The sequence below is a fragment of the Limulus polyphemus genome, unplaced genomic scaffold (assembly GCF_000517525.1).
Source record: "Limulus polyphemus unplaced genomic scaffold, Limulus_polyphemus-2.1.2 Scaffold4721, whole genome shotgun sequence".
In the NCBI taxonomy this organism is placed as follows: domain Eukaryota; kingdom Metazoa; phylum Arthropoda; class Merostomata; order Xiphosura; family Limulidae; genus Limulus; species Limulus polyphemus.
In genome coordinates, this window is record NW_013670331.1 from 1 (window position 1) to 14451 (window position 14451).

General features: G+C 33.1%; 1 protein-coding gene across 1 annotated transcript in view; it reads left to right on the forward strand.

Moving 5' to 3' along the window:
- Positions 1-1801: 1801 nt before the first annotated feature.
- LOC111088913 overlaps positions 1802-14451 on the forward strand; it is a gene marked incomplete at its 5' end in the record, with an annotated part of 68226 nt that continues 55576 nt past the window's right edge. Inside the window, 8 exons of the mRNA XM_022400212.1 lie at positions 1802-1916; positions 3918-4206; positions 7564-7769; positions 8281-8522; positions 8704-8896; positions 9934-10072; positions 10375-10544; positions 13178-13272. Coding sequence (XP_022255920.1) covers positions 1802-1916; positions 3918-4206; positions 7564-7769; positions 8281-8522; positions 8704-8896; positions 9934-10072; positions 10375-10544; positions 13178-13272 — 1449 coding nt within the window. The remainder of the gene's footprint in view (positions 1917-3917; positions 4207-7563; positions 7770-8280; positions 8523-8703; positions 8897-9933; positions 10073-10374; positions 10545-13177; positions 13273-14451) is intronic.

Below are 14451 nucleotides of genomic sequence, written 5' to 3' on the forward strand. Positions count from 1 at the left end.
ACACATGATACAATACTTTCAAATGTTCCTTCAAGTAAGTTATATTTATACTACACACATGATACAATACTTTCAAATGTTCATTCAAGTAAGTTACAGTACACAGATTATACAAGTATCTAAAAATGTTCATTCAAGTAAGTTACAGTACACAGATTATACAAGTATCTAAAAATGTTCATTCAAGTAAGTTACAGTACACAGATTATACAAGTATCTAAATGTTCATTCAAGTAAGTTACAGTACACAGATTATACAAGTATTTAAAAATGTTCATTCGAATAGTTAAGTTATACATATTATATAATACTTTCCAAATGTTTAGTGAAGTAAGTCATATTTAAAAAAGACATTTTTAATTCTTTTAAATATAGTTCTAAATGTCGACTTCGTTGCAAAATCATGAAACTGCTAACTATAGCTAATTGTTGCTTTAGTGCAAGTATGCACAATGGGCTATCTGATTTTAGCGATGCAAGTCCTTAAACTTACCGCTGACTTAACAGGGGGGGGGCAACTACAAATAGTGATGATTCTCTCGCTGGATCGAGAATATTACGCTGGAGTTCTGACTTTTGTAACTCAGAAATGGAAAAAAAAATATTTAAGGACTTTTATAATTCAGTAACAGAAAAAATTTCCTTAGTTATTTTTGTAACTCGGTAACGTAAACAAATTATTTAAACTTTCAGTAGAATAACATGTTTGTTTCATTATATTTAAATGTTTATAAACTTGATGTGTGTATTTCTGATTTTCTAACTTTAATTCTCTTAGTAAATGTAGCGTTCATTGTGCACATACTAAATATTGTAAGTTATGAGAAAGATAAATTATAAAGCAGATGATAAAATCAATTTGCTTGTGATGTAAAATAAACTCCTTTAGAACCTTAATTACTTCGGTTTTTCACACGAGTTATAGCAATATAAGCACCTATTCCTTAATGGCTTCAATATTCGATTTATCACACGAGTTATAGCAATATAAGCACCTAAGCCTTAATGGCTTCAATATTCGATTTATCACACGAGTTATAGCAATATAAGCACCTAAGCCTTAGTTACTTCAGTATTCGATTTTTCACACGAGTTATAGCAATATAAGCACCTAAGCCTTAATGGCTTCAATATTCGATTTTTCACACGAGTTATAGCAATATAAGCACCTAAGCTTTAATGGTATCAATATTCGATTTTTCACCTAAGCCTTAGTTACTTCAGTATTCGATTTTTCACACGAGTTATAGCAATATAAGCACCTAAGCCTCAATTGTATCAATATTCGATTTTTCACCTAAGCCTTAGTTACTTCAGTATTCGATTTTTCACACGAGTTATAGCAATATAAGCACCTAAGCCTTAGTTACTTCAGTATTCGATTTTTCATACGAGTTACAGCAATAAACCAAAGCCTACAGTTACTCAGCGTTCGATTACTCACCCCAGCTACGACAAAGTAAAAAAAAAAAAATCACAACAGAATTAGAGCCTTAGGTACTCAATTTTCAGTTGTTCACTCCGACATTAACACACACACAAAACCGCACCAAAGCCTTAGTTATTTCAGTGTTCAATTGTTTACTCGAGTTACTAGTAGAATAAGTACAAATATTTAGTACACTACCAAACTACTACTATAGAACAAACCTGAATAATAGAACGAATTAAAAGAATGATAAAATTTGTATATATATATATTGGAAATATACGTTTACCTCTTTAAATACGGTTTTGTAATAAAAGGTTTATTTATGATATTTCAATAATTATCATATTTATTTGATGATTTTCTTTGTAGTTCATTTGGTCTATTTCGCCATCAGTTGTTGATTTAAGTGGATTTTCTGGAAATACAGTCACTGTTCCTAAAGGAAATATTCAGCTTGGAAGTGCCTACGCTATTTCAGTCACTGGTAAGAAATGATTGTATATATATATTTTATATCTGTTTCATTTCAGTGGTGACATATAATTGAAACTAAAAATCCAATCTTCATTCCAACTATATAGCCAACGATACAATCTTCACTACAACTATTTATAACCAACGATACAATCTTCACTACAACTATTTATAACCAACAATGCAATCTTCACTACAACTATTTATAACCAACAATGCAATCTTCACTACAACTATTTATAACCAACAATGCAATCTTCACTACAACTATTTATAACCAACAATACAATCTTCACTACAACTATTTATAACCAACGATACAATCTTCACTACAACTATTTATAACCAACAATGCAATCTTTACTCTAACTGTATAATAAATAAAACAATTTTCATTTTAACCATATAAACACAATACAATATCCACTATAACCATGTAATCAACAATACAATATTTACTCCAACTATATAATCAACAATACAAGCTTCATTCTAATTATATTATAAACAAAACAGTTTTCACTCAAACCATACAATCAACAATACAATATTTACTCCAACTATATAATCAACAATACAAGCTTCATTCTAATTATATAATAAACAAAACAGTTTTCACTCCAACCATACAATCAACAATACAATGTTTACTCCAACTATATAATCAACAATACAAGCTTCATTCTAATTATATAATAAACAAAACAGTTTTCACTCCAACCATACAATCAACAACACAATATTTACTCCTACTATATAATCAACAATACAATATTTACTCCTACTATATAATCAACAACACAATATTTACTCCTACTATATAATCAACAATACAATATTTACTCCAACTATATAATCAACAATACAAGCTTCGTTCTAATTATATAACAAAGAAAACAGTTTTCACTCCAACCATACAATCAACAATACAATATTTACTCCTACACTATATAATCCACAATACTAGCTTCATTCTAATTATATAATCAACAAATCAGTTTTCACTCCAATCATACAATCAATAACACAATATTCACTCTAGCCATATGGCAATATCATTCACTAGAATATTTAAACAATGGTTTAAAAGTAATAATTACATTTGCTAAAAAATAAATGATAGGAACATATAAACTTCAGAAAGTTAACTAAAATATATTTACAGCAGACTAAATATAATAAAAACGGATCTGGTTACATTGTCTTAAATATTCTGCTAAAATACTTCATCTGTTATACATTTTTTTTAAAATTCGTTTCTCGGGATATAGTGTTTACTTGCATTCATTTGTATCTGACACTATTTATTACAAATACTGCGTGTAGCTATTATACATAAAAATAATTTGATAATAAGATAAATACCAATCAGAAAAGTAGGACATTTACAATCTAAAACCATGGAACGTATTTCAAACACACGTTTTATTAGATCTTCATTCGCTGAACAGTTTAGGTAATTATGTAAAAAGAGATTTAGTGTCGTCATTACATCCGGGACATTCACTGTTCTGACTAAGATTAACATTATTAAGCCAAACTGGAGAAGGTAAGAACACTATAAAGTAATTACTGAATAACTACGTCTCCCCATTTTTTTTTGAGCTGGCGAGATATCAAGAACGATCGAAGTCAGAGAAGAAAGCTGATATTACGTAAATCTAGAAGAAAAATTAGATATTGTGACTTCGTGATGATTTAAACATGATTTCTGGATGTGTCAGAAACAAAAGGCAGGAAAAAAGAAAACGAATTTAATAGTTGTAATTTGTGTTTAGAAACTGAGATAAAAAATACAGTGACAAAACTGTCTTTCCACTTCTTAAAGTCAGCTAGAGGATCTCAAACGTTTAGTTTATGTAACAGAATACTAGCCAGGGTTTGGATGAGCACCAGTGTTCTACCATGACGAGAGGTGTACAGATGCAATCGGTTCTATTTAATAAAAACAGTTTGAATATTTTTTTCAATTAATAGAAACAGATAAATACATTGTGTTTTGTTTTTATAGTGTCTGTAAGCAGTGATGAGAGTAAGTGGAGTAATGCATCGCTTACCATTGGAGTTAAAAGGACGAGTCTACAGGCTGTAATCAGTTCTTCAAACCTGGTAGTCGGAGACAAGACACCGTTCAAACTAGATGGCGCTCTATCTTTTGATCCAAGCAACGCTGTTGGTGATCTTCAGTTATTATGGTCGTGTAGTGACCTGGTGACCACTAATGCGTCATGCTTTGGAACTAGTCTGTTGGTCAGTGACCAGGTTCTCACTGTACCAGCAGGATTACTTCTACCCAGCACGTAAGTCTGGATTACATAAACACAAGAAATGGAAATAATTACACCAATTACTTCAATGTTGTGCATTGTTTGATAGTTATTAATACCTGAAGTATATATATTTCTTATGCTTGAGAAAAATAATTTGTGGGGTTGTTTTATCGATACATGAACAATAATATGTTTTGGATAGTCTCTTTGGTTTAAGGGAAAATGGTTTTCTCTTCGAGAAATGGAAGTGGTGTATGAACTTACTGCACTGAATAATTTTACTTTATTTCTCGAAACTATACAAATTATGTACGTATCAGTCGATGATCTCACGTGGTTTGGCCACGATGTCATGATTTGCAGATTGTAATATAAGACACCAAGCCCGAAACAAAAGATCTCAAGGCAATTCATTTTAAATATTTCCTTTAATAAAGATATGTATTGACTTCGTTATCCGTGACCTAGATCTTACAGGATTTTCCCTGGTGAAAACCTTCCTAAGGCCGTAAGGAATATTCACGTACATGAGAAGAGAGACGAACGTATTTATAAATTTCTACAAATTTTACTGATATAAACCTGTGTAGGTTTACACAGCCAGACCTGCACATGCCTGTTAGTTAACAACAAATGGAAGACTGTAGTTTTCACACAACTAAACTTGTATGTGTCTATTTGGTTAACAACAAATGTGAACCTGTAGTAGTCACACAACCAGACTTGCACGTGTCTGTTCGGTTAACAACAAATGTGAACCTGTAGTATTCACAGAACCAGAATTGTACGTGTTTGTTAGGTTAACAACAAACGTAAACTTGTAGTAGTCACACAATCAGACTTGCAGCTGATTTTTCCAAGCCTGTTCCCTTGGCTGTGGTTTCGCTAGATAGTAGATAGGGACAGTGGGAATCTCGTTAATTCGGTTAATAAATGTGAACCTGTAGTATTCACACAGCCATACATGTATGTGCCTGTTAGGTTAACAACAAATGTGAATCTGTAGTAGTCACACAACCAGACTTGTTCGTGTCTGTTCGGTTAACAACAAATGTGAACCTGCAGTAATCACACATCCAGACTTACACGTGTCTGTTCTGCTAAAAATAAATGTGAACCTGTAGTAGTCACACAACCAAACTTGTTCGTGTTTGTTCGACTAACAACAAATGTGAACCTGTAGTAGTCACACAACCAGACTTGTACGTGTCTATTCGGTTAACAACAAATGTGAACCTGCAGTAATCACACATCCAGACTTACACGTGTCTGTTCTGCTAAAAATAAATGTGAACCTGTAGTAGTCACACAACTAGACTTACACGTGTCTGTATACTCATTCCATGAGTTGTTCTATTAGCAGTGGTGGTTCGAATAAAAATGATATATCAGTCAAGTTATAGTTTCCAATAAATTAATGATATGTTGAGTGATTGAGGAAAACCTGTTAAGAAGAAACACTCTGCTGTGTAACTTGATGATGATGAGTAAAAGTATAGGTATGCCAACAGGTTGACGGATCATTTATACTTCTAGTGCTTGTTGGCGGTATGAAGTCACCAAGATCCGGATCTCGGTTAAATTTTGAAATTAAATATAATACACTAAAATATCTGTATACTGATTTTTTCGTAAGAGGTTGTAACAATTCATGAGTTTATTCTAACCCAAGGGCTTGCAGTCTGTCCAGGAGGAAAAAGCTGCAAAATTTTGGAACCCCTAAAAACTATTTCAAAATCAGCCCCCCCCCCCCCAGTGGCACATCGGTATGTCTGCGGACTTACAACGCTAGAAACCGGATTTCGATACTCGTGGTGGGCAGAGCACAGATGGCCCATTGTGTAGCTTTATGCTTAGCTTCTAAAGAAACTAAAACCAAACAGAATCTTAAAACTTAAGCCTAGAAGAAACAGTGACTGTCAAACATGGCGATTATTTTAGAGTTGATAAAGTTTAGACTCGTGATGGAACTACAAACAGGTGTAAAACACCAAGTTCGTGAAAAAACGAGCTAATTTTTAACTGTGCTTCTTATTCTCCACTAGCGAAAGTACCCGGCTTCACTCGGGTTATTAGGTTGATTTATTCTATATGACTATGTCAGTGTGTGTATTCTGAATCCATTTTAACATAAAAGTATAACCTATATACTTTTGTTGCTCCTGTACGGGATGTAGCCTGTTTATAAATGTAACCTTCCCTCTGATTTGTCCTCCGGATTTAAACTTAAATAATAAAAACAAATAATACAAAATAAATGTTTGTACTTAACGGAGCCTCTAAATTAGAAAACAACTTTTTTTTTCAATTTTGTAGTTTATACACATTATTTTATACTTTCAGCACATAGCCTATTAACAACAATATATTAAGGTATACTTTTATTGCTAAGCAACATAACATAAAAGCCATTGTTCTAATGCATTGTTACCAAAACGTACTGGCTTTTTTATATATTAGGAGTTGTTATATTAGGAACCACTTCTTTTCAATGTGGTTTTTCGTTAGATTGCCTCACAAATAGATGCACACGCACGTAGATAGGTAATAATACCCAGGTGTACACTCTCAGGTCCACTTAGTATGTGTGCAAAATTTCAGGTTCCTAGGTTCTTTCCTTTTGGAGTTATGGTGGTCATACACACACACAGATATGCCCTTTTATTATTATAGATAACCAACAATACTAAGCATTTAACTGTAAGAGTTTTAATTGTGTTACAGATTATTTTAGTCCGTAGAGGTTTTATTTTCATTTCATGCTTAGTTTTGTATATTTTTAAAGTTAAATTCAGTGGCTGTTAATTAGAATATAAGATTATAATCTTCGTTTGGAATTTCGTTAGAAAAGAACGTCGTTATTATAGAATTGCCTTAGCAGACAGTTTTATTAACCTAGTTTATATTCTAGCTTACAATTTTGCTCAACTTAAGATACCATATACATATTCTTAAACCTAAGTCTAAGCTGTTTAGTAATAAAACACGAAATTATAACCAAATTATACGTGTTTATATTCTTTTTTTTTCACATTCGTAACAAGCAAAGAGTGATATTTTATAAATGTTATAGATGTACAGGGTTTCCGAAAAGTCTGGATATGCAGCTTTTCTTAATTTCAGATACGTGACTGATTATGGCACTCTTAAAGCACGAGAAGGTCGCGTTAATCCTGTTATTAATCCAAACTTGTCTCGAATTACAAGGACAGCATGAGGAGAACAATCTATAAAATTCGTTGAAGCGCTTATGGTTCCAGACGTTTTGGACGTCCTGTATATATTTCATTGATGGTGAAGGTAGCTCTTAACGTAAACAAGGAGGACACTGAATAATTATTTTAAAGATGGTATTAATTTTGATAATTTTTTCTCTTAATGTTTTAGATACTTCATTACACTAAAAGTTTCCAAAGACGTTCGCTATGCAGAAACTCAAGTTACAGTTACTATCCGCAATGGGGAGCTACCTGTTATCTACATCAAGAGTCAGAAGTCCGGTCGGATAAATCCAAACGAAAGACTTGTTATAGAAGGATTCGTGACCAGTCGAGCCAATGTAACAATTTATTGGGAGGTTGTGGTAGAGAAAGGTTAGCTGCATTTTTTAAAAGTAATAATGTAAAGTATCATTTCTGAAATCCAAAATGGATGACGGTTTACTTTACACGGATTGTACTTTCAAAGTACAGATTTCAGATGTAGTTTAAGGAATGATATTTTTTGAAAGAAAAATGCTTTGACTGAATTAAGAACTTCAAATATTATATGAACTAATATAAACACCGCATCATATATATTCAGAAATCTGTAGATGGCGCTCTTTCGACTCGTCATTGCAAAATTAGCCATTCTGGTGTCCATAAGTGTGTAGTAAAGGTATAAATGAAAATGTTAAAAAAATGTGTATGTTTGGTTGCATCTAATTTGTTACATTATTTATAAATTACAGATGACATTCACACAAGTTATGATTTAGTATTTGGTGACAGTACATGGTTAGAACATACTATGGAGTACTGAAAATCTCTCAGTGTAGTGAAATTCTTACACCTTGTTGATGGTTACTCAATATCAATACATATAGTGTATACACAATTCTAGAATATTCTCTTCCATCTCTGAACGGAGTGACGTCATCAGTAGTGCCAAGATATTACAGTTCTTCTTTGGTCGATCGTCCACTTCCACTCCTGATTCCAGCTGTTAATGAGAGATGGACAGGACTTCTAGGTGGCGCCCTCTATAAGTTTCGGCTGACAGCAGATCCACTGGATGGAGGAGAACCAGGTTATGCTGACGTTACTATAGAGACAAATAATCCACCTGTTGGAGGTAGACTCGAGGTGAATTAACCAGATTAGTAACATACTTATTCTTGATAACATAACTATATATATAAATATATTCATAGTTTTTAATGTTAAAAGTTTCTATCCAGGAGTTACCATTATAAAAAAAATATAAAAAACAACGATTATGGAAAAAAATGCTTAAGCAGTTTTATATATTTACTGGTTTTCCCAGGTGGAGCCAAATTCTGGCTTTCCGTTAACTACAAGCTTTACTCTGGATGCTACAGAAGGTTGGGTAGATTATCCACAAGACTATTCATTGTTGTATGCCTTTTCTTATCGCCTCAACGAAAATGACGTATACACTCCTATCGTTAGTATTACCGGAGCGCCACCAGTGGTGGAAAACGTTATTCTTCCTGGAGGTGAAAAACTATTTTTATTTCATTGTTGTTTTAATGATTTGGAAATTAAAACACAGAATAATACGAGCATTGTTACAATAAACGAAATTGTAATTTTTAAAAATGTCATTTAAAAATCAAAATACGGAAGCCTAAAAGACCTAAAAGTTAGAATTTCCGTATATATATATATATATATATATACATAAGTTATTTTTGTCTTGAATTATCCGTTTTACGATAAATTATGAAGCAAATGTTTGCTATCCAGAATTTACTTAGTTATTATCATTTTCAGGCCAGACCTCCGAAGTTATAGTTCAAGTCAAAGTGTGTGATGTTTTAAACTCGTGTACCACTGCAAAAAGTATCGTCTCCACTCAACCTTTGTCGTCCTTTTTGACAGCTGATTTTGATAATTTAAATAAAACTGTACTTCAGTATTTAAATCGTGGTAAGTTTTCTCAGCCTACTGAATTGTCTTTTAACAACTGTATTACAATGCAATTTTCTATCATCATCTTTAGAAAGTTCAGTGAGATAGAAATATTTTTCAGACATGTTATTCAAAATCACTTACTACGTCTTGCGATTCAATAAAATCAGCATGCCATCTATGAGAATTATTTAACGATTTTTATTTTAGAGATTAAATATTGGCTTGATCGTTACAAGTGTGTGAAAAAATATGTTTATGATAATAATATTCCTGAACCTAAAAACAGTACTTAACAATATAGTATACAAGGATATCGAAGGTGCTGTTACACTTAACAAGTCAAATTGACTTGGAAATATTCCACATGTAAATATATATATATATATATATATATGTATATGTATAAAACTCTTAAACGTAATTTATAATTCATAAAGACAATGCATTTCGTATAACGTGCAAGTGGCAAGGGTTGACTTTGTAAATGTTTGATTGTGAACTTTCTAACTTTAGACAGCATATTCTTAATCAGTATATATATATATATAATCTAAAGAACATGTTGTTATTATTCTTATATGCTATTTTTAATGTTCTCTGTTCATCCACAAAATTTTAGGCGACCAAACCCGGGCTCTGTCCGTTGCTAGGGCAACAGTTCTGACCCTGAACAGCGAACAATATGGAGAATTAGCAGTTCGGTCACAAACTTTGTTCCAAGATGTTGTAGACAACATGGCCGAAAGTTACTTAACTGGGTATTAAGATAATTTATTCGCTTCAAGTTTGTATATCTTAAGTTTTAGGTTATTGGTTGTGATTAACACTTAACTTTAATTAGTTGTATAAGGAATTCACTGTTAATGATGAGGAATTATGTTGTTGTACTGTGTTGTTAGATAGCTCATTAAAACATATTGTTACTACCAGCGCCTCCATTGAAAAATGTTGCCCGAGTGTTTCAAAAACGAGGGCGTTCAAAAGAGAACAAACTTTTAAATATATGAAAGATATAAAGCTGCATCAAATAAGCTATGATGTGTTGTCGTTTTGTTTTCAGATTGGAGGTGGATTCCACTAGAAGTGTTCTAATCAATGACGTTCTTAGTTTTATGGAAGTCACCCAGTTAACGATCCAACCTAATTATCTTCGTGAGATCACTCAAAACAACCTAAAGGATTTGACGGTCTCTCTTGTACAAGCTCTAAGTATGTCCACTACAATTAGTTGTAAGTATCTCTTCCTGTTTTATTTCTCTCTCGCAAAGTTTTATGTCAAAAGTTTTATGTGTCTCTCAATATCTTTCGACCAAATAGATTATTTAATAGATTAATAGTTAATATTAACAGATTAATAGTTTAACGTTTTTCATAAACAAGAGGGAATCCCCAATAGCCGCGGCACTTGAAACTTTTTTAGGCAGGATTGTAGCAATTTAATCTACGAGACCCTTGTTTCTCTTTTTATTAGAAATATTTTTGTGCGCCAGCAATACCAAGCGTTGGGGGGCGTGTATACCCGATTCCATTTTATTACTCATCAAGATCTCTACCAGTCTACCCTCAAATTGAAATTCGTTTAGGCAGGATTAGACTAAATTAATCTATGAGACCTTGAGCGTGGTCAAGTATATCAATCGAAAAGGTTTGACCTCCTGAGTCCAAAACTGAAATTAGATCTCAAATCGGTCAAGAGATGATGGAGCAATGAACTAAAAGTATATACTTGATAAAAAAACAACAACGAAAGAACTCAGAGTCATTCTATGAGCTGCCATACTGCGGCTAACAAAAATACAAAGAAACTTGCTTTCTTTTAACTTTCATAATCATAAAAATGCAAAAAAAAAAACAACCGATCAAACACAATCAATAATCACAACCGATCAAACACAATCAACAATCGATTGACACATATGGCTAACCAGGGGTAAAACTGACTAAAATTCCAAAGTGAATCATAAAAGAGAGTTCAATTTCTTTCAAAATCCCAGTTTAACTACCGCGGCTAACATAAAGCTGATAATGACAGGTATTGATGCATTAACATGGAAATAGCTGGTGACCGAGTTTTTTGTTTATTTTGTCTGTCTGCAAAGTAATAAGAAAACGATTAACAGCTCAAGTCATGAAACTTGTCACGTGTTTCATACATGAGCCAACGTAATGATTTAGGAGTCAAGAGACTACAAATATTCAAAATAGGTTATTTTGTAGCAAAATAACCAAGTTGAGCTTCAAGTGTCCAAAATATAAAGGGCGGATCATTACCATGATCACGTGCCTCTATTTGTTGTTCTTAAATTATTAGAAGTCAATGTATGAAACGAAATAAAAACGTAGCTCACCTCTGAAGAAAGACGGTCTCACTACAAGTACTTATGTTATCGAGCTAGCTTATATATATAAGGCACACACACAAAAATCTGTGTGTGTGTATGTCTGTTTGTCCGTTATCTAACTACTCCTAGGTCACTGGACGAATCTCAACCAAACTTTGTCGGATGATAGTTTGGAATAAGGGGCATGTTACTAGTTGGTTCACAAACCCCTCTACCCCAATTATTGCTGTTATTGAGCGTTTATTATCTTTGACGTAAGTTAACATTAACTACGTTCATAGATAGCGCCATGTCTTTAAAACAAACACACAAAACTATTAAACATATGTTTTATACATATATACACATAAATCTGTGTGTCTATCTGTTTGTCCCTTATCTAACTACTCCTAGATCGCTGGGCCAATCTCAACCAAACTTTGTGGGATGATAATTTGGAACAAGGGGCACATTAATGGGGGTTCACAACTCCTCCATCTGCACCATTGATATTATTTAGCATTTATTATCTTTGACGTAAGTTAAAGTTAACTACATTCGTAAATAGCGCCAAGTTCTTACACCAAACAGAAAACGTTATTAAATTTTCCGTATCCCCGTACGACAACAATAAGTCTTCGGACTTAGAATGCTAAAATCAGGGGTTCGATTCCCCTCAGATAGCTCGATATAGCTTTGCTATAAGAAAGCATATTATACACACATTTTCTATACCACAACATACACACAGTGTGGGGGAAAGACACACAAACGTCTTATATATCTCTGTGGAGGAATGCAATGAAAAAATGGCTGCCAATATTGGAATAATACATAAACTCAGATGAAGTTAATACTACAACAGCCACCATAACGCTGATATGAAGAGGCATTTCTTGAGTTATACTCACTTCGTACTTTGACCAGTGACCTTATAATTCATCCCGTAAGACACTTCTGCGGCCAATGACCGTCAAATAATTAATAACTGAAACAGTGTGAAAGGACATTAAGAGCTAGGTGTTGAAAGCGGGTAATAGAAAGCACCCATACCGTCACTACTTTGGCTGCTACCTCTTAATACAAAGTCATCCTAACAGTGTATACCATGTTTTAAGCATATACATGGTGAGTTCTTAAAACTAATACAAAACTTTTGGTGAGATAATAATGAATACTGTAATAATATGTTATGTTATAAATAAATTGAGTTAAAGTTAGGATTTTTGTGTTATTTATCATAGCATTCACTCCCACATTTTATTAAGTTCATAACTCGACAAAGGACGAGTACTTCAGCTTTTTAGAATAAAATATACTTGTCTGTGTGTCTTAAATTTATGTAATCTTTTTTAATTTTCAGCACGTAAAGAGTAATTTATGTTTTTCAAAATCAAATTATTTTACTCTGTTAAAACCACATTATCGAAATTGTTTTTTTTTTTTGTTTATTCGCCAATTTCAAACGATTCAAGATGAACAAAGTGGTTCTTAAGTGCGGTGTCATATCTTTATTTAGAAAATGTTTACGTAATATTTCAGCAGGGCCAATGAGAAGACTTCTAATTTTGGATAAAAGAGCCACGAGAACGAAGCGCCAGAGTGAGTTGTATGCGTTACCTATAGCTCCAACACAGGTCAGTTTTACACATAACGATATAATAAGGTTATAACTTTAGACATATTTTGATTTTTTCATTATTCAAATTAGCCAGTTATTACTTTTAAGCATTAAAGTTAATAAATGGTGAGTTATTAACTTGGAAATACTTCCATAAGCGGCCCGGCATAACCAGGTGGTTAAGGTGCTCGATTCGCAATCTGAGGGTCGCGGGTTCGAATCCCCCTCACACCAAACATGCTCGCCCTTCCAGCCTTGAGGGCGTGATAATGTGACGGTCTATCCCATTATTCGTTGGTAAAAAAGTAGCCCAAGAGTTGGCGGTGGGTGGTGATGACTAGCTGCCTTCCCTCTAGTCTTACACCGCTAAATTAGGGACGGCTAGCGCAGATAGCCCTCGTGTAACTTTGCGCGAAATTCATAACAAATAAACAAACTCAAAGGTCAATGTGATACTGAAACACCTGTTGCACATCTGTAGATTCTTATTTAATCTGTTATTTGTGAGGTGGATGATGGGTGTTGTGTTATTGTGTGTATGTGAGGTGAATGATGGGTGTTGTGTTATTGTGTGTGTATGAATATATGAATTAAAGAGAAGTGGAAAGTTTTTGATAAACTTTTCCTAAATTAAAGGAAATCATATTGATGGAATTTTTTCTAAAGCTATGAGCCATAGCTATAAGTGAAACTTATATTACCTAAAGCTATGAGCCATAGCTATAAGTGAAACTTATATTACCTAAAGCTATGAGCCATAGCTATAAGTGAAACTTATATTTTCTAAAGCTATGAAGCCATAGCTATAAGTGAAACTTATATTACCTAAAGCTATGAGCCATAGCTTTAAGTGAAACTTATATTACCTAAAGCTATGAGCCATAGCTTTAACTGAAACTTATATTACCTAAAGCTATGAGCCATAGCTATAAGTGAAACTTATATTTTCTAAAGCTATGAAGCCATAGCTATAAGTGAAACTTATATTACCTAGTTTTATTATGTTAGTTTGTTGATAAATTCACTTTAATTTCAAGCGAATGCTTTATTATATGAAGCAAATGATATTAGTAAGAACTTTTCTCGACAACTCGAATTGCCCAACTACCACATTCGTTTCTTCTTTTATCAAAGCCCTTCCTCGTCCAAACTCGGTGTCCTCTGATGACTTCTAGCTGAACGCAAGTTGTCGGTG